This window comes from Copadichromis virginalis, linkage group LG5 (genome assembly GCF_057382275.1).
Source record: "Copadichromis virginalis isolate Kocher_CV1m ecotype Utaka linkage group LG5, C_Virginalis_male_GT1.1, whole genome shotgun sequence".
NCBI lineage: Eukaryota > Metazoa > Chordata > Actinopteri > Cichliformes > Cichlidae > Copadichromis > Copadichromis virginalis.
Genome location: NC_140622.1, coordinates 33792616 through 33818378, shown reverse-complemented (window position 1 = coordinate 33818378; position 25763 = coordinate 33792616). Strand labels below are relative to the sequence as shown.

The 25763-nt window shown below is 39.8% G+C and overlaps 1 protein-coding gene across 1 annotated transcript in view; it reads left to right on the top strand.

The window, feature by feature from the left end:
- Window positions 1-25211, top strand: part of anks1ab (ankyrin repeat and sterile alpha motif domain containing 1Ab) — a 54455-nt gene extending 29244 nt beyond the window's left edge. Inside the window, exons 4-14 of the mRNA XM_085457457.1 lie at window positions 1342-1457; window positions 5769-5867; window positions 7782-7928; window positions 12401-12508; window positions 13201-13371; window positions 15195-15332; window positions 15551-15622; window positions 16298-16381; window positions 16497-16634; window positions 17594-17770; window positions 21044-25211. Coding sequence (XP_085313583.1) covers window positions 1342-1457; window positions 5769-5867; window positions 7782-7928; window positions 12401-12508; window positions 13201-13371; window positions 15195-15332; window positions 15551-15622; window positions 16298-16381; window positions 16497-16634; window positions 17594-17770; window positions 21044-21163 — 1370 coding nt within the window. The 3' untranslated portion in view covers window positions 21164-25211. The remainder of the gene's footprint in view (window positions 1-1341; window positions 1458-5768; window positions 5868-7781; window positions 7929-12400; window positions 12509-13200; window positions 13372-15194; window positions 15333-15550; window positions 15623-16297; window positions 16382-16496; window positions 16635-17593; window positions 17771-21043) is intronic.
- Window positions 25212-25763: the final 552 nt, after the last annotated feature.

The following is a 25763-nucleotide window of genomic DNA, read 5'->3' as shown; positions in this document are numbered from 1 at the left end:
TCTGCCCTGAGCACAGAGGCTGCTAGCTGCACCCAGCAAGGGGAAGAACCAGGTGGGCTGGGGAGGGAGTGGGGGGCGCCTGCCTCAGGAAGGAGCTACCTTAACCGGCACTGTGGTCCTGCAGTGATCCTCGCTTCAGAGTCAAGAGGCTCACCTGCCATCTGTTGGATCTGAACCTGGATTTACTGCTTTCAGAGATGAGAAGCACGTTCTTTGGCTTAGCCGCACATCCAGCAGCTTGCTGAAAAGTGTGAATGTGGGCAGCACAGGGAGCACTGGTACCACCAAGGACATTGAGCCTTTTTCCTTTGGCAGACAGCTTACCTGGAGCTTTATCAAGGAATCTAAACTTGGATTTTATTATGAATTGAGGAGTTTGGAATCAGCACACTGTGGAAAGCCTAAGCCAACGTTTCTTTGATGTAGGATTTACAATATGTCTACCTGACCGTACTCCGTGTGGCTGTGGAGTAAGGACGAAATATGATTTAAGCAAATGTCTATTCCTTGATCAAAAATTACACGCGTACCTCAACAGTACTTTAGAATGCTGCTACCTTCATTGTATGAGCCTTGTCCTAGCTCTCAAAGAGGTTGACCAATGAAGCCATGGGACTCAGCCAGAGCTTTACAAGTATGTGGTGAAAACCCTGACAGATTCATTTTGGGGGAGCTGAGTATTTCTGTGTTACATCCTGATGGAGTAGTTTCTGATTTTAGAATAAGTGACGGGGATATTTTTAACAGAGTAAATAATGTCAGGTATATGAAAATGTCTTATTTAGTGAAACATAATTTCCATTTCCACTCAGTCTGAAAATGATCTAGTCTCTTGACTTGTAGTGGTGTGTTGTAATGATTTTGGACGAACTAGGCACTTGTTTTTACACTTGCTCATCTGCTCACTAAAGGAATGCTTAGTGAGCTCGGTTTGTTGGAAGATGCTGTAGTGGCTCAGTCCAACATAACTTAACAATACAGAGCTTCAGATGGGCTCCCTTCCCCGCACTACCTCCACCCTTGCCTGACATATCTAGTCAGTCACACTAACACCAGTGGGTGTATATTAGCCTAGTCAGTCCCCTGCAGGGCTTGAGCGGTGCCTGCAGCACTTCCTTTCCTCCTCCTGTGTTTGAGTTTAGCCGGGCCCCCGCCTGTACTGTGGGAGCCCCTCACCCCCGGCCTGGACCCTGTCTCCCCCCTACCCTGCCTGGTGCTGCTGCACTCGGCTCTGCTTCTGCTGGCCGAGGATGATGTGGCAATGCCATGTGTCGTCCTCTGAGTGCCGCTGCTACCGGCTGAACGGCTTCTCCCTGCTGAAGCGCTTCCCTCTCTCGGCAGATGGGGCCTGTGGTAAAGCCCTGGACCAGCCGGTGGGAGAGTGGCTGGAGCACGTGGGGCTGCCGCAGTACGAGAGCAAGCTCCTGCTCAATGGCTTTGATGACCTACGATTCATGGTGAGTCACCTGCAGCATGTCATCTCAAGGGTCGGTTCCACTTTACATCACCCTGTCTCTCCACTGTCAAACAAGCTGCATTAGTCTTTTTATGTCACCACTCTGCTTGTCTCTTGGTAACTCCACGCCCCCTTATTTCTGTCTCTCACTCACCCTTCCACTCTCTCTCTTCCTCTATAACACTTTCCCATCTCCTCTCCATAACTCCTCCTCACCTCTGTGCAACGCATGACCCAGCTAAAATTTATGGCCTCTTCCTGAATCCCTATAAAGAGTATGAGCTGTCACCAGTGGGAACACACAGACAGCCAACATTCATTAACTTTTTCCCAGCATTCCCAGTCATCTCATTTACTGCAAAATTCAAATGTCTGTCTCCACATCGATTCCCTTGATTTACAGCCACTGTACTTGACCTCTGTTTAGGTATAGTCACTTAACCAGGACAAACAATTCTTAATATAAGCACAGCATGTTTTATCCTAGATACACTTTGCATGGTTGATTGCTAAATCTTATTAAATCCTCCACAGATTATTCTCTGTACTATCCATATGGTGGGCCTATCTTGCATTTACTGTACAAGAGATGATTACACTGCAGCAGCATGCTGTTGTGCTGTATTTTTTTTTACAATGATATGCTGCAATTGCATTACATATGTTTGCATGCATCTATTTTTCTATTTTCAAATTTTTTATTTATACTGTAAAAAATGATCAAAATCACAGTTTTTTCCACTGTGGTGGCTAAAAAATGATGCCAGAGATAAGTTTTCCTAAAACATAAAAAGTTATTGAAGAATTATATACAATTTAGCATTTTTTTTATGCAACAGTAAGAATCTAATATTAATATATTCATACTAAAGTGATGTCCACAATCTGTCTGAAAGCTTTATCATGTTTCCCGTAAAGAACATTGTGAGGAAACCTGATATTGCATTTGACAGGGATAGCCAAAAACACCACTTTCCATCTGATAGTCATGTTTCTCTGAAAACATGGCTATATGCTGTAAATAAGTAGGCCTGGGGGTAACATTTCTCAGGCCACAGAGTTGCAATAGCACCATGGGTTATATGATACAGTGCGTCTGATGTCACAGTGGAATTCAGTCAAGTGAGACCAGTGAGGTCAGAAAAAAAGAGTGGTTGTATTGACAAATCAGTATAGTTTATAAGTGCTACTGTCTTTTCTGGATTTCTTTTCCCATTTTGGGTAGAAATGAGATTGCAGTATAGTGGAAATTTGTAAGAATGTGACCATTCAGATGGACTCAGCTTTATATTTGTTTATGAGGCGATAACACAACTATAAGAGCATGGTTGTAAAAAATAAAGGAATACAGTATTTGGTAGGTGATTACAGCTACACTAATAAATCAGTTATCTCCAGAATAATACACTGGAGTTAATTAAGTTGGAAGTAATTTACACACTGAGAGATTTGGAAATGCTGTTATGTAATTAACACTAGTAACAAAAGGGCAAGTTGACTTTTTTCAGTCAGAAAATGTCCAGCAAAAAACACATTATGGATTCAGCCAGTTGTACTGTACTAGACAAAACTCAGGTCATCTGTATTAAATTCAGACTTCAGTGCATAAGATTTGAGGGGATGAGTCCTTTGGCACTAAAAAAGGATGATTTCTAACCTTGACTGATTAAATCTAATCTTTATATGTTTTTAGTCCTCTTGCAAATGACCATGTGGGAGCAGGTACTTCATTTAGTTGATGGAGAAATCTGTTCTTCTTATTGATTTGTTACATAGGCAACATAAGCCAACAAAAGCCAGATGCAACAACCAGGTAGAATAACTGTCATCCTCAATTGACTAAGCAATATCTCTGCCTGTATTTTGTTATTTTGCCCAAAATGTAACATTCATCATTTAGTAGATATAGTAGACTTAGAGAACAAAAAGCGAGCTTTACCGTCTGATTGGGATTGAATGAATCCATGTAGATCAAGATTTCCAGGATACAGTGTGATGTGGACTTGGTTCATTAGCCTTTCTGATGTTCATGTTCATGCCACAGTTAATGTGTCTGCTAGACTTGATGCATCAAGGAAATAAATCATTAGCTTCACAAGGCAAATTAGCCATGGATATTTACAAGGATGTGGAGGTTGCAAACAAGAAGAAAGGTCAGAGTAGGCAGGCACTGTGAATGTTTAATATTGACCTTTTAGATCGTGCTAGGCTTGCTTCAGATGTCATCAATCTAACTGAACTTAAATATCAGAACTCATTTGTGGGATTCATTGCAAATTTGAGTAAAGTGATCAGTAGAGGGCAGTACTGTGGCTCCTTTTTAATTCCCCGTCATGTTTGATTTCATTTATGTATTAACACTGTATTTAGGAACAATGCAATGGAGCCCAGAGGAACATGTAGTAATATTTAACCATTTCTGGAAATCAGCTGACATAAAAACAGGGTAAACCCAGAGCAGATTTTACTTTAAACACTATATCGTTTGTGAGCCCAGAGGGGATTGAAAGCTCTTCCCAGTTTAATTCTGCAGTGACAGGAGTCTCAGCACGCAAGCCTTTCTGTGCCCACAACCCACTGCTGTCACAGCTTAAGATACACTGTATAGTCCTGCTTGGAAAGTTTCCTTGTGTCCGCCCGTCAGCGCACAAGAGCAGCCGCTCACATGAGTCGGCAAGGCTCTCTGCATGTGATGATTGCTCTGAGATGCAGCTTTTGAGGGATCATAAATTATGAACAGTTGTGTGCCCATTCTCATAATTTTTACACGATGATAATCATTTTTGCACTACCAAAAGTGGGGCACCCGTAGCTTTCACTCTCTTGGCCTTCATGGCCACACATTTCATTTGAGTGAAAAAATACACAAATTATTATTTTTTTTTTTAGATAAACAATCTAGTGGAGGAGAACATCTTAGAAGTCTGTCCATCATCATCCACTTGTATTGCATCTCTTCTGCATTAATATTGCATCAGACGCTACATTCCCCCCCATTTTCGAATATCGTAATATGGAGCTGAACATCAACATTCTGATCCGTAAACTCTTTATTCTTTATCATTTCCCTGTTACGTCTGCTTTAAAAATGGAAAATCTTTATGCTTCCAAACTATTCCTCTGTGGAGAAGGGGAATGGAGCAGTTCTAATTCACTGTTGCCTTAACTGAGTGCATTTAGTGAGATGAAGGACTTCTACCATGGCTACATCTGCAAGGCATATCAGATCAAATCACACTACCATAGCTTATAAGCTATGTAAGAACTGAACCATACATTCCTGTCACATGTTTCAAATGCGGCATGAAATAACAAGTTTGCAAAGTCTCCCGAGGCATCATCAAACTTCCAACCGTGTTAATAAAAGTGGAGGATCTATTTTTGGACCTCCCTTACATCAGGCCCGCTTCATTTTGACCTTTTATTCTTGCGATCAGTGAGTAATCTCCCAACTGCACCCTGATAGAGGCCTGTGAATACTGCTGCATTGTGCTCTGAAACCAATCCAGAGAGAGCAGATTGAGTAAAGACTACAGAACATTTTAACATTCTTGGCCAGAGAGAATCAATCTGCAGCAGTCCTCAGGGAAAAACGCTTAGCTCTTCATTTTCATGGTTCTCCTTGTATTTACATTCCTACCTATAAACCAGTAGAAGATGATGAAGCAAGTGGGGCTGTGATTTGAATAAGGGAAGAATTTTCTTTTTGAAGCTTTCAGGATGTGAGAAAAAAATCTATTGTTCATTGTTTCCACACCCTAAATTAACAAATAGTCTCAAATTGTTGTGGAATACTTCCTCTTGGACTGTTTGGTGTCCCTGGATGAAGCACAGCAGCACAGGGATCCTGGAGACGCAGCAGCAATTCTGAAGGCTTTGTTCCTGCTGAGTCGCACCAGATCAGATTGATTACTCTTGGCACGCACAATTTATTTGACTTCATTGTCCTCCCACTCTGCTGTTACTGCTTGTGTCAGAGATGTGCATATTCTGCGTGTTTGCGCATGCGGTGTGTGTTAAGAGCAAGTGTGTATTTTTTCAGTCACAGTTTTACCCTTGCAGTAAGGCTGTGGAGCAAGTCATGATACTTTTGAGTGGATTGTTTATTTCTGTGCAAATATGTACACGGTATTATAAATGATTTTTCTTGCATACTGTTGTTCTGTATATCCATTTTCATTCTGCGTACTGTCTATGTGCTTGTGTGTATGTGATTGTTTGCATGCACGTATGTCTGATGACTACGCCTTTGGGTGTGCCTGTGTGTGAATGTGTTTATTTGTGTGTCTCTCCTGTGTTTGTGCACATGCAGGGAAGTAACGTGATGGAGGACCAGGATCTCAGAGACATCGGGATCACTGATCCAGGACATCGAAAGAAAATCCTCCACGCGGCACGCAACTTGCCCAAGGTGCTTAATATCGTAGGTTATCTTCAGCACTAAGGAGACCAGCAACTGACAGGATCTCAAATAACAAAAAAAACCCAATAAGGACAAGTACTTCACTAACAATAGCAAATAAGCTAAAAATAGATAAATGGCACCCTGATATGTGTTATAGTGTTGAAGGAGTATTCATGCTGTCCATAGAGTGGGTTAAGCCTGAAGCAACAAAGCTGTCTAAGCAAACAAAATGACAGAGTGGGTTCATTTAAAACCTATTATCTTTCATTCAGGAATACACACTTTTCACTCTATGATAGCTGGGATGGGCTCCAGTTCAGTGACCCTCAACTGGACAACTGATTAAGAGGATAGTTGAATGAATGAATGGATGGATGAGTGGCTTTATTTGTGTTTGTTATACTCTGATATCTGTTTGATATCACTGCAAATGAAAAAACGAGTCATAAAACACTAGTTATTACTTTTTTTTTAGACAACTATCCATTTTTAAAAGACAATTTTTCTCCTCATTTACAATAAAAAAAATAAATATAAGGTATGCTTGAGGGAATTATGTTTTATACTATGCTAGTATTATTTTAACATTAATCCACAAATTAACCGGTGACTCTGTTAAAAACATTAAAATGATAGCATTATGCAGTTGGTCCAGCACCTTCGTGATGCAAGTCCTGTTTTAGTTCACAGATGCTTTCTGTGAGATTGAACTCTGGTTAATATGGAAATCATTACAGTTTAATGAACTCATTTGGCCTCTTTCACTACAATGTTTGTAGAAATGTTGTTAAACTGAACAAAAACCAACTGTGCATGCAAAATTACTGTTAAATTCATGTAACGGTTGCACTGGCCAATTTTGTTCTTACCATCGTGAGTACGATAGTGAATCATTCTGATCTTGCCTTCTACATTCTGCATACGGCGACACCTCCATTTCTCCAAGGTCCATTTCTTGCATATTTACTTTGAGGTGGACTATGAAGGAAGCTGATGAAGTTATTTTAAGAATGGAACAATATTATCCAAACTGCTTTATTAAAAGCAACTCTTTTCCATGTTCTTGGTTTGAACTTGGTTTGAGCAGATCTTGACTATGTCTACGTGCCACTGATTTACTGTACAAATCTCTGTCTGTGTGTTTGTTTTTTTTGGCTGCTAACTCCTCCTACACAGTCAGGAGTTGAGCAACCAAACTTGGCACGCAGGTACATCATAGGCTCCTGAAGGTTATTATGTATATCAGGTTTCTGATGTCATCAGATTCCCTAGCAATTACTGTACTAAGCAACAGGCTAAAATGACTTGTTTTTAGTGTTTAACAATTATAACACCATCTAAAAGTATTGTATCTTTTTTTGTCATCATAGTAGCATCTCATTTATATCCACAAAAACTGAATTATACATGATCTATGGTATGTTGCCTAGCAACCACATAGCAGTTAGCTAAACTTACCTATTTACGTGCCTACAGCAAAGCATCATATCATTTTCATTTCATGGCCACCAGCATGAACAGGTCAAACAATGCTATAGCATGGGCATGTACTAGTTCCTTTAGACCACCACTTGAACAAGTGTACCTAAAGAAGTGGAAGCAGCTGTCACCTAAGATCATAAGCTTTGCAGTGTTGTACAAATTACATTTTTGTTCTGGAGATGAGAAAAGTTTAGATGGAATATGTAGGGATCAGCAAAGTCAGGAGTAACCTTCCCCGGGGATTATAAATGATGATTTCACAGCACTCCATCCGGCAATCGTTGATGTTCCAGTCAAGAGCTGAACTGACATTGCTGTTTTTTAAGCTACTTGCCTAGCATGGCCGCTGCAGCAGTCAGCTTTAGTTGGGTAGAAAACCCAAATTGTCCTTCCATAAAGTCACAGTTCTTGCTTACTTAGATGCATCTGTCTCCATAGGTAAAAGCACTGGGGTGTGATGGCAGCACATCTCTTGCCACTTGGTTGGATGGCCTTGGTCTGCATGAATATCTGCCCAACTTTCTTGCCAGCGGCTACCGCACACTGGAGTGTGTTAAGAACCTGTGGGAACTGGAGATCATCAATGTAAGAGGCCACTGATTACTCAAATTATAAATGCATGCACTACGAGTAATTAAATGCATAAAGTAGCAAAAAAATTACTTTTACTTATTTTTTTCTACTAACATTTTGCAATGTTTTATGACATTTTTCCCTTTCTGAGTCCGAAAACATTTTTTTTTCGATAAAATAAATGTTACCTAAAAATATAATTAAGTAAGTATTAAGTATTTAACTGTGTCTACAATAGTCAGTGCTCACCCATTAATATTGTATGCGCTACTCTCCTTAGTACTTCTATATTTGTACCATTATGTTTACAGTTCAGTTGCTTGGGTCGTGTTTTATTTACCTTCATGTTTGAATAACAAAGCTGTCATGGCTGAGGTGGGTAGGTGAGCTAGTGACTAACACTGTGGCACCGCAAGGAGTGAGCATGCTCTGCTCATTGTTAAGGAAGAAAATCTTTAAAGTTAATATTTTTAAGCTGTCTTGCTGATGTTCATCAAGAGCATGCAATCATACAGGTCATTGTATTATATAAAGCTATTCTTTAACCAGGAAGTTAAATTCTTCAGATTCTGATTATATCTTTCATAAGAGTGTCATGGGCTGACATAAGCAGGATTAACCTAGCGTGTTTTCTAATGTCAGGTAAAACCATAGATGCAAGAAAAAACACTCTGCACCAGGAAAACATGCACTCAGGGACACAGAAACTATATTTTATAGCTACAAAACTAATTTCAAAACGGTAGAGGAAATGTAGTTTGTTTTCGTTTGTCACTTGTCATTCTGGCAATTGTTTTTAACACAGCTAGCATGAAGTTTTTTTGAGACTGAGAGGTCTGTGTGAGTGTTTCTGGATTCATTCGGTACATTAGAGAGAGCAGTCTAAAGAAACTGAAAAAGGTAAGTTTGTATGATAATATATTATATTGCAATCATATTCTCAAATTATACATGCCCTGTCTGTAACATCTGAAAATAAAATATAATAAATAATAAAAACAAAGATCGACCAAATGGACCAATACGGCAATGCCACGATGATCCATTTGGCAAAGTAAATCCATTGGGTATCCTTGTTGGTCTTCAGACAACAATTCTGATGGCTAAAGAACCAAATGGGACAGGCGGAAAAAAAAAAAACAAAACAAAACAAAAAAAAAATTATACATGCCCGTCATAACTAAGACTAAATGAAAGAAAACTAAAATAAATTGAGACATTTTTTAATAATAAATAATCACATAATCACTCACCATACCTTTTATACAAGACAAGAGTAATGAATATTGATTGTATTTAAATGTGACATTCAAAAATGGATATAGAATACAATTTAATAATCCTTTAGTTGTCCCACAGGGGGAAATTTGGTTGGAACAGCAGCAAAAAAAAACACATATACAAACAGAACAGGACACAGGACATAGAACAGAAACACACAAACATTTTTATATATTTACATCATGGACAATAGCTACCAAAGCAGTAGTGTACAGTTATTAAAATTAAAGTACAGATATATAGCATGTACTTGGAAAATAATTCAGAAAACATTTGATTTAAGTTTGCCTTAGTTGATAATTAGTTGCTTTTGTATTAAGCTCTATGAACTTTTGAGGGTTTACAGTCCAGCACTGATTAACTCTGTGGATGGATGAAGTCGAGCCAGTTCTCATAGCCTTAATAACAAGGCCATCCTAATATGTGGCTCCCAACGAAGTTAAGCAGTACTTTAAAATGCTGAGCCGAAATATCAGAAATGCTTCGTGATGGAAGCATTTGCATAAAACTACAGCAGAGACAAAATCACCACACAGTAATTAGTGGATAATTAACAGATGTGTGTAAATTAAGAGACAAAGTTGTGACTGATGACATGGAGAAATGTAATTTGGTTTTATCCGTATGGAAATAGTGTAACATTTTATGATAATTTGTAATTAGAGAGGCGGTCTTATTAATTTTGCCTAGAAACATGGGTGCAACATGTGTAGGAGGATTGATTTCTCAGATTGTGTGTACATGGAGAACAGTGTTTTTCTGACAGGTTTGAAACATTAATACTAGAATATGGAAGTAGAAAAACACATGATCATTAGTTAGAGATTTTTCAAGACGGTGCTCTTTTTAAAAAATAATTTATAATGAAATATTGATAATATTGGCTACATGTAAATTATCCAAATGGATTAATCTGCCTGTGATGACGATTTGCAAATAGCCATGGCCTTGTCTGCTGGAGTCACAAATCAAAGCGCTTAAGCAGTATTGAGCTGCAACAACTTTATAGGCATCCTTTTGATGTTTTTCCATTTGCCACTTGATACCTGGTTTATTCACATTGTATTCACATTTCACTTTTTATAACTGATGCTAGAGATCTTGCAAAGTGGAAGTTTATTGTTGATCAATTGCTTTAATATGAAAGCTGTGCAATGTCTGCAGCATTATCTCCTTTTTGCACTTTATAAGAAGGAGAAGCTTGTGTAAATTCAGTGTTATGATATCATCTTGCTCATGTGAAGAGCAAGAAACTCATAAAAAGGTAATTTACCATGAGAGAGTGGTGATCTCTTGCCTATATCATAGTGGATATATATATATATATATATATATATAGTAAATGTCCAAACTAGAACATGTCTGAAGTGGGCTGTTTCCTTATGTATGCTGCATGTGAGAGATGACAACTGGAAAATATCCCAACTTGATTTTCCTAAAACTGTCCAAACTTCATATGTGAAAATAGGATAATCCAAACGTGTCATAGGGTTATGTTGCTGACATCGGAGCAGCAGAGACACAAGGGTTGTGAGAGTCAATACAAGCAAGTTTGTCAGACAGAATGTGATGAGACAGGAATGTGCGTTATATAAAGCAATACATAAATCCCATCTATATGCCAATACAATTTTTTGTGTTGTGCAGCTGTCTGAATGCAGCCATCTCATTTGACCAAATGGTTGTCAATCAATCAACAGTATTGTGCATTTCCTTTGTTCACTGCAATAATGTGATCAATATTTCTTACTCTGAGAGAGGGTCTGACTGGATCACTGATGTATATGGAATCAAAATCTGTCTGTCAGTTTTTAATGTGGTGATAATGTTTCCGTGTTTTCTGATTTATAACAGATTGTGTTGAAAATATTATTTATTTTTCTTGTTGTGACTCATAAAAAAATACCAGCAATGAGATGATCCAATATGGCTCATACGCAAAGACAGCACCGCAACAAAGCTGATACTGAGTCATCATTTTTCTTTTTGTTTTGTTTTTTTTTGCACTTCTCACTCAGTTTGTTTGTGTGCATAGTTATGAAAAACACAAAAAACTGTGGCGGTAAATTAGCAGAAACCAGCAACAGCTGCAGTCACAGCAGCAGCAGCAGCAGCAACAGTCGAGCAGCAGCCAAGCATACTGTCCATGCAGTGTGTGAGAGATGGTGTCCAGCAGACTGCGATGCAGAAGGATGGGGGTGTGAGTGCAGGGCACATTACTTTCAGTGTGCAGAGTAGCAGAACTGCCTCTCAGCATCTGAACTCACTTTGCCCATCACATCTCCGACATCCTCCTCAGCGTCTCACTGCAAACAGCATCGAGCACTGAGATGATCTATGAGCTGGTTCCCTGTATAATCCCAAGGTGTTCTTTATTACTATTTAAATTCCGTCTCATTTCACAGGCCTCGTGCACACTGGCCTCACTGGGATTCTGCACATAGTTTTGATGAAAACAGCACCAGAAATCCAGCACACAAACCAGTTGCCTCTTCTGCCTCCGACTCCCACTGAATAAATAATTGAAGCTTTAGACAAAGAATCATATGAGCCTGTTATGGAATATTTTGTACCCGTGACATAATTGCAAATGTAACATTAATCACTCAACATCCACCTTTACTGGATGAGCATGAATGTTAATAGCCGATTATGCAAATTGTCAGTTTTGGGGTGATGGGTTTTGACTATATAAAATTAGCTTATTGTTCCTTTTGTGATGATTTGAGTCTCACTAGCTGCAGCGGCCTTTGTAAAAAAAAAAAGTTTAGCGAGACAGATGCTGTGGATAGACGAGCAGTGTTTTTATACTGTGAATGGCAAACACAGTGTGTATTTACATAGTGACACTGTTATGCTTTATCCTTTTCATATGTCACATGTACATAAATCAGTAAAGTCTTGTGTGTTTTTTAAGCACTATGTCCAAAAATGGGTCGTAAATTATAGAGCGTCCCGAGAAGGAGACAGTGCGGTACTTCAAGCTTACGGCAAAACAGATTGAGGTTGAATTATTGACGTGAGTCATTTCTGTTTGCCTGTGGATGCCTGCCAGTGAGGGGTGCTTGCCACCAACTCTGTGTCAGTTTATTTTGAATATAAAGTATCTATATTATTTTAGTCTAGATAAACTCCTGTATGTAAGATATGGATCTAAGAGTACAGGAAAGTCTCATGCTATGCCCTGATGTTGTCCTCTCTAGGTTATTAAGGTTGGTCCTCTGGGTCACAGGAAGAGGATCATTGCCTCTCTAGCAGAGAGACCCTACGAAGAGGCTCCATCTAAGTCCCGTCGTCTGTCCCCAATTATGGTAATGCATTTCATATTTTCTCACATTTTCTCTAGAATTCACAAAAATACGGTCAGCTCTAAAAGATGGAAGATGTTTTTATTTAAAGCACCAGCCAGACTGCAGCAGTGTTAGTGCTGCTATTTAACCACTGTCGACACTTATTCGATTAATAGATCAGATATGCTTAATGTGCTTAGTAAGAAGGATAGCTCTGCTCATACCCTCAGTATAACACACATATTGATTTTTTTTTCCCTCAGCATGTTTAGCCTCGTTCCTGTGTGCTGTTATATTTTAGTTTATTTTTTTCTTACTCTACAACAATCCAGACAGAGCTGAAGTGTAAAGCAGCATGGCACGGTTGAGCTGTTTTTCTATACCGACATCATTTTGTGAGAAAATGGATCCTTTTTCTTTCTGCAGCGGAAATCTAATTTTGGAATGAGATTCTTCAATATCATTATGTTCACAACAGTTAAATACTGAGGGCTGATTTCCCAGGCAGATTAAACTGGGCTAAAAAGAATTGAGAATCTCCATGGAAGAGGCTCTTTTTGTCGAGGATTAGGCTTGGATGTAGATCAGGAAAACCAGCCTGTGTAGACAGTGCTTTCAAATCATTAATCTGTGTGTGTGTGTGTGTGTGTGTGTGTGTGTGTGTGTGTGTGTGTGTGTGTGTGTGTGTGTGTGTGTGTCGATGCGTATGGCAGTTCCATGACCTCCTATCCCAGACCACATCTCCCCTGAGTCAGCTGGACCCCTACACCAGTCGCTCCATGGACATGCTCCTTCCCCTGACCGAGTCAGATCGGAGGCGAAGAGGAGTTGACCAAGACTGTAGTGTATCTCTGCGTTCTTATAGCGAGAGGCCACGTTCTGTAGTGAGTGCCACCTTCTTTTACCTAAATGCTTTTCTCCAACAATGTCTGTAGCTTTCAGCAGATGCAGGAGCACAATCAGGCACAAAGAAATGACAAAGATGCAAAGAAAACAGCCTGTTCTCTGTTTCCGCACACAGAAAACCATTGACAATAAGTCAGTCAGATTAATTGCAAGCCTTTTCTACAAACCCTTGTTTGACCTTCAATCTAACATACATAATATTTACAGTATATTTAGTCTTTCTAGCCATAGGTTTGACATCATTTGTCTTATCCAGTGTCTAAAATTTGGGTTTTTCTTGGTACTGAGGCTCATATTGTTTCCTGCTTGTTATCAAGTAGAAATAACTTTGGGGGTATTGGTATTCCGTTTTAAATAATCACATCACTCTGACCTCTTCTTTCTTTTTTAAATAAATAAAAGAAACAAATAAATAAATGCTGCCGAAAGTTAAATGTGTTGTGCTGGTCCGGATGTAAAACGAAGTTTTGCATTGAAGGGTGGATGTGCAGAGTGATTGATTAAAGCAAAATGTAACTAGAACCAGTGAAAAAAGCAGAGGTGCATTCAAGGTTGTTGGGTTTTTACATTGTATTTTTGCTGCGTAGCCAGGTCTAAGCAGAGATGTTCAGACATCCTTCCACTCAGCCACCTCCTACAGCTCTTGCTTAGTCCTTAATCTTGGAGATATATAAACTCTCCAGTATGTCCTGGGTCTGCCTGAGGCTCTCCTCTTGATTAGACATACCTGATAAACCTCAACTAGGAGATGTCCTGGAGATATCCTGATCAGCTCATACCACCTTGTGGCTCTAATCTTAAGGATGTGCTCAGATGTACGTAGAAAATACAGTCGATGGAAAGTTTTGGAAACCCACATTTTGGAGCTGACATTTTGAATCAATATAGTTGGAAAACTCAATGTCATATTTAATCATCTGTCTGATATTTTCTCCCTGTCCAAATAAACATTTGAAGCACTGCTGATTCTTAATGAACAAAAACTTGAGTTTATTTCTTATATATAAATATGTGTAATTTTAGCTAATTAAGCTAATCTTAACTTCCATTAAGTCCCCAAACTGATAAATAGAATATAGAAAATATGTGTAAAATATAAAAAAAATAAATTGATGATCATTGTGATGAAGTAGTCTAAGGAAGAAAAAACAAAAAAGACATGAAGTGCCATTGAGCATTTTTTTTTTTTTTGTAGACTATTGTTTCTTCTTTAAGAGAAGAAACCAAGAATAACACAGTGATCAAATCTTAGCATTTGTTAAAGGTCAAACTACAACACAAACAGTGAAGCTGGCATAGCTGCTTTCTGACTCACTGAGGCCAATCTGGAAGCACACGGGAGCATCCACAAATAAGGAAAGGGAATATGGTACCACTGCTGTATAAAAATCAATACTTACAATTTCCATAAAATCTTAGTGTGTAATGATCATCATAAGTATATTTTACTCTGACAGTGATTCATGAAAGCACTGAGCACAGCCTACACTGACCTTAAGGCCCAGCATGCATAATATTTATTCGTTTCCTAGCATAAAAGACTTGCATTAAACTGCTGACCAGACATCTGCCTTCACACTAATGTTCAGCGGTCAGAAACCCTTTACCTTGCCAACTTGATGGATGCACAAATGAGTATTTGAAATGAGTGTGGTTACAAAGATCCTGCAAAACATTGAAAAAATAGCATTTTATCCCCTTTAATATCTACAAAAATTGAACACAAGGCAGAGAATATTTTGTTCTTGGATCAGTCTGTTCTCTTCATTGCATTTAGCAGCCTGTTCATTTGCATCTGCAGGACAGACACAGCGACCGGCATAAAGAGTCTCGTCTAAACCTCCGGCCGCCGAGCCACTCTGCTACCTATGCCACGGTCTCCGCCTGGCATCACCAGCCTGAGAAACTCATTCTGGACTCCTGCGGGTACGAGGCAACAGTAAGTCACTTTTACTGTCTTCAGCATAGATGCCAGAATATGCTGTAAATATGTTATAGATGGACTATTAAACACTATTAAACAAGAAATAGTGTAGAACACTTTTATTCAAATACATCCTGTGCTTGCGATGGCCTGTCTGTGTCTGTAGTTGACTTCGTTTGCCAGCACCAACTTTTAAATCATTTTTTAAATTGTGTTTTGACTCTTTCCTCTAGTATCTAGGATCATTGATAATCAGGGATCTACGAGGGATTGAGTCCACACAAGATGCCTGTGCAAAAATTAGGGTAAGTATTTGCCAATGTCCTTCTAAGAGCAAATGTAAAAGCCATCGTGGTAACACCCAACGCTGACGCGTGGTTGGGGAGAGAGCTATAACTTTATGTATAGAATAACCAGTTAAACATACTTTTTTTTTTTAAATTTGAAAAAATTGGTGGTATTTTCCCAAAATAAGGTTTAAAAAGCCTTTTTTTTTCTTACAGGTTCTTGCCGGTTGATTTTTTTTTTTACTACTTTAATTTACATTGTGGGCAAACACCATGCTAGTTCATGCCATCAATCCAATAATAAATAAATTTTTAAGTCCACTAAAATACAATAAAGTAACAACTAGATGTATCTGGCAGCAAACAGCTGAAACTAAACCTTTAACTTGCTTTCATGTGAGCAGCAATACTGTTGGTTCATGATCTGTGTTCAGGTTATTATAAAGGAGATGATCAGGCATATTGGTTCAAAAGAGCCGATGTTCGGGGGTTGGGAGGCAGTCGTCTGCTGCGACTGGTGAAAACATGAGGGGAAAGAAGAGAGAAAAAAGAAGTATGAAACAGGACAAAGCCTAAATTGTAATAACAATAACTGAAAAGTGTTTTTATCCGTCATAACAATTAATAAACTCCCCAAAACAGGCAGTGATTTTTTTTCTTTATTCTCACTTATTCTTTTTGTATCTATTCCAGAAATCCAAGGACTCCAAAAAGGGTCCAGTTGTCATACTGTCCATTACCTATAGAGGTGTTAAGTTCATCGATGCAGCCACAAAGGTAATGGGAATTATTGATTATTGACCTGTCCAATGCAAACACTGCTGTTGACTTTCTCACTGTCCATTAGTGGTTGATTCCCATTTAGCGCTCACTTCATTCCTGTCTTCATTAGACTATAGTAGCAGAACATGAGATCAGGAACATCTCATGTGCCGCGCAAGACCCAGATGACCTCTGCACATTTGCATACATTACCAAGGATCTGAAGAGCGGCCACCACTTCTGTCATGTCTTCAGCACTGTGGAAGTGGTGAGTAACATCAGCCCTGTGATTGATTTAATAGAATTAGAACTATAAGCATAATACACTGTAATTATGCTAATATATTAAAATAATCCACTACAGACAGCCCCATATTTTCATATCATTGTGGAACATTTTGCAAATTTTGGGGTAAATAAAGAAAGAAAACCAAAATGTCCCATTGTAGGACGTCATATATCCTGCAGTTAAACCTGCCTTGAGCATCCTATGGATTATTTTCTTGATTGGCTCATCAAATAGCTTGATTAAAGACCCACTCCTGCTATGCATGGCATTTCCATGCACAAGCACAAATTATGTTGTCATTTGAGTCGAAAGGTCTGTTAAAAGGTCAGCAGTGAGGTTTCATTTTTGGCAGCTCGACCACTGTGGGGGCACTTTAACTGCAGGGAAAAAATTTTTGTTTGTAGGTTTGTTTGTTTGTTTTTTAATGAACTGCATTGAAAAAGATCTTTACAGGACCAAAAAAAACACTGCTGAGCCTCGATTATTTATACTTCACACAGTTCCTCCATGCACAGAATGTCAGATTAAAAACTGCTTTAGCTTTTCTCTGTAAATGCATCATATTTAAACAAGAGCCTGTGGATAATTATACAAAGTAATTATCCTAAAAATGTGAAGAGCAGCGCTTTTGTGTGCTGCGAATTTGCTGAAAACAAGTGTTTGCTAACCAAATTGAATAGTGGTTAACTCAAAACAAATACTGTAACACGTTCAGAAGACTTTTTTAGTCCAAGCTTTGTAGCGTAACTAATACAAGGTGCTTAGTTGTGTTTTTTTATGGAAATTAAATGTTTACTGAGCACACAAGCAAAGTGCATAAAGATTTTGTCTTTGTTGTGTGCGGTCATTTAAAGTCAGCTGTTAAAAAGTTGTTTTTGCCTGCTTTGCTTTTCGTCACATATTTCAGTACAATGAATCTTTATTTTCCACTCACACAGACACAGACCTACGAGATCATCCTAACGCTGGGACAGGCATTTGAGGTGGCTTATCAGATGGCGATTCAGTCCAGGGCGAGACACTACATGCCTCCTTCATCTCTGGGCTCTGAGGTCATAGACACCAAAACCAGCCGTCCTGTATCTCAGTCCTGGAGCAGCATGCGAAGATCAGCAGTGAGTACCAGCCTATAAAACCTTAAGAAAATCGTGGCGAACGTGTGCATCTCTGAGTGCATTTGAGTGGTGAGGTTGCTCTACACGTTAAAACCAAAGCGGGTGTGAAGGAACATATTGTGCAGTCATACTTCAAAATAGGTAGACAGACCCTGTGACCCACTTTTTCTCCACTGCTGAACCCCTAATGGGCCACCTACAAAGGAGGATTTGCTGTGCGTGTGGTAGAAAGTGATGAGTCATTACTTTGCTCTGTGAGTCACTCCAATCAGAGGAGACTTTCTTTTTGTGCATATGTGAAGCGTGATGAATGATTCCTTTTATTTGTTGCTAACAGTGGGGTGGGAGGAGGTGTGTGATTTCCTCTGGGATTTTTCTAAGCTTGTGCACAGCCTCGTTGGTCAGAACCACCCGCTGCTTCCTCACTTCTGATTGAGTGTGCTGCATAAATGTTCAGGTATACCCTGAGCATTGATGTATTGACCTTTCAGGCTGCATATAATAAGCACTCAGTGATCACTGTCACCTGAGAGCGCTGCACAGCCACCACTAGGAGCATGCACGCACACACACTGCTGGACCACTTGCTTATTCAGAGACACAAATCACATTGTTTTACTACCTGCCTGCAAGGATAATATATGGAGTGATCACAGAGCTGCATAATGAGCCTGCTGGTTGTTTAAGTTTTAGATGAGAAGAGTGGGGGGGGGGCTGATTTCTGTCAGCTGCGATTTGTTTTAATACACTTCACTGCTACCAAGTGAAGTGAAACAAAAACTGTGACAATCATGAAGGTTTCTTATGTATTTTACCTAAGAAGAGATTGACTGTTTGCTAAGCCCTGTCCTCTGTAGTTTGCATAAAGACAATATTTCCTAAAACAAAAAATATTTATCAACTGTTACTGTCAGGTTTTTCCCCCCTCTGGTTTTAAAACAAAAATATTGTAAAGGAATCTTAAGTATGCATCTCAAAATGAAAAAAAAAAAAGTCCAGTGTATGCCCATTGGCCAGATTCGTTAATGGCTGTTTCCCTTAAAGAAATCCAGTTGCGATTGGTCGGTGTATTTCTTACGCCAGGAAAAGCCCCACCCTACTATTATCATTAAAATACATAGTTATCAGAAATAATGCAGTGACTAAAACATATGTCATTAGATGACATGTATACATTACTGTTATTGGGTTAAATAGTACTCAATGACATGACATATTAGGAAACCAAAATATTTGAGTGTTTGCCCATTTAGTGTCAGAGCTTTGAAATAAAGCAGAAAATGGTAAACATAAGTGAAAACAACTGTTAAACCAGTGTGCTAAGACAGATTCAAAAGCTGCACACCTCTGGCTCAATTTCACAAACTTCGCCAGCTCATCATCTATGCACAAATATTTTTTGTTGTGTCTAAAGCTAGCTAACCCTAGTATTTTATCTGTGCTGTGGATAGAATATTTCTAAAAATGCTTTACAAAGCTTCCACTGTTAATTAGCGTGATGATCAAATGTTGCTTACTTGAGTAACTTTAGCTGGAGTGTAAATGTGCCCATATTCAATAAAGAAAAGGGCCTAGCCAGTAATGTTAACCTTTGACAGACCCCAGGATGCACTCAGTAAAGGAACAGTGCAAAGTGGATTTCTTAATAATGATGTATGTTCTTGAGTTTCTTGGCTTTGGGAATAAGTTTGTAATCTTTGGTGTGTTTGTTTGCTTTTTAAATTGGAATATAGGAACAACACTGATGCAACCTTCATAGCTGTTTCCAGTATATAATCGCTTCACCGGGATCACTGACAAATATTGATATGTGAATTTGAACAATTTATAGAAATACTGTTACCCTGGACAGTTAATTTCTCAAATCAGATGCATGCACAGTTATTGTAGGTTTGTAGGTACTAAACTAGTCTTCTGGGCATGCTGCTGATTTCTTTAAACAGTAAAAACACTCGTAAATGAATTCCTCACACTTTGCTCCATCTTTACTATAGCCACATGCACGCCACTTGAGCAAGTGGAGAAATCCAACGCTTCACAGACCTGCCATATGGAGGGCCAAAAATGACACAAGTATAAATAAATACTGCCATGCCTAGCTGGAGCTACTAAGCTATAATTGGACCGTCAGTATTCATGGACAGGGTTAAGTAAACAGTCAATGACAAGAAAACTCAAAGATGCTGAGAAATTTGCCCTCTTGAGCTTTAAGGACAGATAATGAACTGCTCGTTCTGCTGCTTCTGGATTTCTACACTGTCTGTTTAGTGCATATAAATTCTCTGTCCCTCTGCGCTCTTCTTTTTTTTAACATGTCTTTATTCTTGTCTTCTTGGTCCTCCTGCTTCCCAGGGTGCCCCTCTGCTCGAATGCCGCTGCTGTCACTGTCACACGTGTACTACCCACCGTCCTTCCTTCCTCCCGTTGCACTCTGTTAGCCCTGGAGTCCAGGTCCTTCTCTTTCCTTTCCTCTATTCAATCCTTAATCATGCATCTTCTTACACACAATTCCCTCTCCTCTTTATTTTTCTTGCATCTGAGTGCTTCGGTGCACCTCGCCTCCACGTTGTGTGGTTATTAGTATTTCAACCATGAACCTCATCCTTTTATTTTCCCATCTCTCATCTTCATCTTACATTTTAGTGTTAAAATGCAATTAGCTCTGTGGTTGGAGCGACTCATTGATGTGATTTACCGTCTTTATATGAAGACTGTTGGCTAAATTATGCCAGTGTGGGTTTAGCCCATTGCGTCAATAACATGATGGCTGAAGTTGTTTCTGCTCGATGGTTTTAAACTGTTTTTAAGATATTTTCAACTGAAGGTGTCTTTCATAAGCAGGAAATTTCAGATTGCCAAACGCCTACGTTGAGATTTTTTTCAAGCTAATTAAAAGTCAAATGTATTTCTAAGTAAATTACTCAGCGTAATGCATGTAGAATTATGTGTCTTTGCCGTTTGTGCTATGACAGTAGCCAATGGTGTAGAGCATGGTGCTTTTGAACTACTAATCAGCGTATGTTTTAACTCCCAGAGGGTCGTATTGTTGGTTTTACTGCCGCTGCTTATACAGGCTGAGGGTCTTTTCTGTCAGACATCATCCATGTTGTGGATTGAGCCCTGAGTGTCTGTGATTATAACATGATCACTGGACTGTACCTCTAATCCACATGCACGTGTGTGAGCTGAGGACTTGTCAGTGTGGCGCAATGGCCTCCACTGCCACACGTCTCACGCCCTCCTCTCGTCCCTCCTCCCTCCCTCCCCCGGCAGATCGACCCCCTGGAGATGGACCCAGACATGCAGTCCCTGGGCAGCACCACCTGGCTCTTGGACCAGCGGGACGCCAACAGGCGCCCTGTCAGCACCAAGTACGAGACCACCATATTCTGAGGCCGGACTCCCACAGCCGCCCCTCTGCACCCCCCTGTATTTTCCTCTGCCCCTGCATCTGGTTCTCTATTTATCTCTCACACTCACACATATATACATGTGAGCCCCGTGCCTTCTCACTGTGATGGTATAGCATCCCTCAGGGCTGCCTACTCCTGCACCCTCCTTTGCCCTGCCCAGCGACCCAAACCAACCTCCTACCTGCCATGACAAACACTCCTGCGGCTCCCCCATGCCTCCCCAACACCCCCTGGCAGCCTCCGTCGCCTGTTGCTGCTACAGCCAATGGCGGAGCTCTGGAACGGATGATCCTGGACTGATCTCATTTTACAGTGGCCCCGCTCTCTCAACCAAACTGCCTCTTCCTCCTCATCCTCCTCTTCCTGACAACTTGCATCTGCCTCCATATCCCCGATAGCTCCCAGAGGTTGCATCTTTATTATTCTTCCTCTTTCAAGCCATTTTTTTTTTTTAAAAAGTGATTCTCCACAGACAAAACAGGCATGCTCATTTTTTCTCTTGCTCTGTCTAGACTTCACACTGGCTAAAGGCAAGTTGAAGTATTTCCAGAAGTGTTGAGTTTATATTATTTTAAAAATGGTTTTCTGTTAGACGTTTTGGGAAATATGTCTAGCAGAGAATTACGTGAGGATATTGACAGTCTCACAGGTGTATAGTTAATATAAAGCTGAAACAGAAATCACACAGGCTACATATCTCAATAAGCACATTCACCAAAGCATTCTCCCACTGATTATTGACAAATTTCAGCTATTTAACAAATAGCTAAAGAAACGGTCTAATATTATTAGATAGGTTAGATTATAAGTATACTGCACGTTTTAGTTTTCACACCAGCCTAGACACAGGCGACCCCTCCTCTCCCACCCTGGCAACCTCCAGTTACTAGGGGAAAAAAAGTGTAATGGTTGCTGAGGTTATTGGTTGTGAAATTGGTTGCTAAAGCCCATCGTGCAACTTTCCTTGCGATTGTTTTGGTTTCCAGCAGATTGCCACTGGTGCCCGTTGTTCACATGGAAGATGCCAACTCATCTGCAAACACTTGCTAATTATGCACAGAGTGACCATTCATTTTCAAAGTAAAAGGTGCTGTTGAAATGTGTTGCTTGGATGAAAAGAGCAATTTTTACTTTTGAAGGTGAACAGTCTCCAGTTTTAGTCTGCAGTGCACTTCCTAAGGTTTCACTACCACTCGGGAAGTAGCTGTGGCAAGTGTTTATAGACAAGTCACCCTCCTTGATGTAAAGTACAGGTGAACTTGCAGTCTTAACAACCAGTGCAATCACAAGCAAGTTTTTGATGCAGCTCCATTTTAGCAACCAAGTTCACCCAGCAGCAGCCAGAAATCTCCGCAACTAGTCGGGGATTAAATATTTTCCACTAACGACCCATGGTTGCCAGGGGGACCAGTCTCTAGGCCTGTGTGACTGAGGCCTAACTGAGATGTGGGTTTTTTTTCCAACCTAGCTTTTGTTTTTCCATTCAGTTTAAGTTAACTATAACAACCTCAGTCCACATCCCAAATTTCAAAGTTCCTCCCATCAGGGTCCACAGATTAGGAACCGCTGGGTTAAACAAGCCACATCGTTGGGGAGCTTTAGTGGTGCTGATTGTGTTTCATTTTCTAAAGGCAGGTTAGCTAGTTATAAGATTGTATGCCAAACAGATTAAAGCATTTCTACTTAGTTTATCCCAAAAGTTGGTAAATGTCTGTGTTATAGCAACCAAAACAAAAAACACAACCAAAAAAAGAATGGCTTAAATAAATTCATACAATAAAAATAAAATAACAGCAAAAACTACTGAAAAGAAAGTTACATTTTCAGTTCAGTATCGGTTCTTGTGGCAGCTGAGCTTAATTAAGCAGGTGCTCTGCTACCTGTAAATCCAGTCAGCTCCATATTAAATGTACAGTTGTGTCCCCTTGCATAATTCCCAGCAAGCATATTCTCCAAAATGTTAACTTTTTCTTTATTGTGTCTTTTTGGTATCACACAGATAGATTTCGAGTCTGTAGCTTATATTTAGTTTTTTTTTTAATTATTATTATTAACATATCTTTTTCATTTACACAATTGTTTGGTTGTTTTGCCTCTCGACAGTTATAATTTTTTTTCTTTCTCCATCTGTAGCCTGTCCTGTCTTACCAGGCATCTACCACTGTGAAGCACTATGAGGAGGCTGCTTTGATAGCATGGGATGCAAGATGGACAATTAATCAATGAAAGACAAAACAGCAACATGCAGCAAACAACTTGTGTTTTCTTTTTGTTGTTGTTGGGGTTTTTTCTACGCATTTGTACAATACTCATAGAAAGACCACAAGGAATCGGTCACGAATCTAATCACTGATGTCTGGACTCAAAACGGACCAAAAACTGAGACCTCGTAAACTCACACAAATACACACATACACACCCAGAAGGACAATATCAAGGACAACAGCCTTACTTCATTACGGTTATCTATAATCAACTAAAATCCCCTAACCTGCCCGAACACCACCACCCAACAACTGCACGCCTCCACCCTGCTTCTAAAAGACTTTAAAGGCAAAAAAGAAAAGAAAAAAAGGCAACACTTCTTATTTCCTGCTGTATTTAAACTGACTGTGACTAGCTGGGATGACGTTGATGCAGAGATGGTACAGTTTTTGTCAGGATGAGTCTTTGCTCTGGCCTTGTACTGCCCAGTGCCTCTCAGCAGTCGTGGTAGCACTGAGAGCCTGAAAATCACAGCTTCTTCTTATTGTCAGTTTAAACAAAGAAAAAAAAAGAAAAGGAACACTGTGTTTAAAAACATGGCACTATCCCTTTTAAGACCTTGTTTTCTTTTTTTCTTATGGTGCAAATTTGACATTCGTGGATTTTTGTGATACTTTTTGATAGACGGGGCATAACTGAAATGTGGGTTGGGGGGAATGATTACGAAGGGATTGTAAAGAATCCCAACATTACTACCAGAGGCAAAAAAAAAAAACCATAAACAAAACGTAAACAAAGTTTAAAAAAGAATATTGGGTGTATTAATGAGCCTCTAGCACAATCTGATGCACATATCCCGTCATAGCATCTTATTATCATGATTACTTGAGTAGGTATCCATGCTGTTTCACTCCAGTTTAGAATTAGGTACAGTACATGCAAAGTGTGTTACTTTGAGGGGGTGAAAAGATTTTATTCCACTACATTAAAAGAGCCAAATCTAAATGTTGCTCTGGTGCGAGTGGATTTGTAATGCTGAGAGCGTGGTACCATTTTTTTTTTTCTTAAAAGATTTTCCTCCTGCACTGTGACTGGAAAAAAAAGGTCGTCGTGAAGTCGACACATATCTGTGGGTTCTCCCCTGTGTGCACTACCTGCTGTGCGTGCTGTATGCCTTGTTTCTGTCTGTCCTCATGGGAGTTTGGACTCTTACATCACTGGCCACTGTCCTTGTTTTTTGTGTGCTGCGGGAGAAGTGAAGGATTGAGCTCGTGGAGGCTGACTGATTTTATTTTTTTTATTACGGTGTAACCGGCCTGCGTGCGGTACCGTGGCTGTGTCATTGCCACTCTGTTTCTGACTGTTAACTGTTAGCTTCCACTGACGATTGCATGTTGGCAGTGTGTTTGTGTTTTCGTACCCTTTGATGCACTTGGCCTGAGCAGTCTCTCTGTATGTACCGTAGCAGTGTCTCGTCTCCTCTCACTCACCTGCCATTCGCTTTTTACGTTCCCTCTCCCCGTCACACGCCAACTCAGCGCTTCACCCTCATTTCGTTTTGCCATCGTCGTCCAACATTTTGTCACGTATGTTCTCCCATTCTGTGTGTCACCGAAACAACCTGCTCTATTATGGATGCACAATATAAAAGCATTACACTTAAATGAGCAGCAAGCTATTTAAAGCAAGTTTTGGTGGCATGATATCGCTGTGCATGTAACCGCTCTTTTTAACATTGGTGTTTTCCTTGTGTAGCTCGCCCCAGCGTTCAAGTTTCCGGATACCAAGCTGTGAGTTGAAGGGGAGCAGCCGATGCGAGTGTGTTTGTGTGTGTTGAGTTATAGCGGGCAGAGCAGTGTGAAAGAGCTAGAGAGAAACTGAGAGGTAAGCCTTATGCAATGTGCAGGGCCAAACCAGCGCTTACTCTGACATTTAGATCTCACTCCGTATATCCCCTGCTCCTCCACTGCCCCTGAGATGAATCCCAACACAGACTAAAAGGTAAACCGGTAGTCCCACATCACTGGCTAAACAGGACCTGTGTATCACTCCTGTCTTGAGAAAGGTCACTCAGAAAGGTCAAGTCTATTTCCTGGCCTCCGTGTGACTTTCTGATCTTGTTATGTAGGTACTGTAATGTTTAGAGCACTGTAGACCATTAATGATATAGACCATTAATGAGCATTTCTATTGATTCAGGTCTATTGAAAATGTGGGAATTATTATTAAAGGGTAACAAAATGTAGAGGAAAAGAAAAAAAACTGTACCAGCATACAATGCTTTGCCCATGTTTCTGGACAGAGTATGGTTTGTCAATGAAAATGTGATACTGTTTCAAATTTCAAAGCAATATTATATTAATGTCATTAAATAA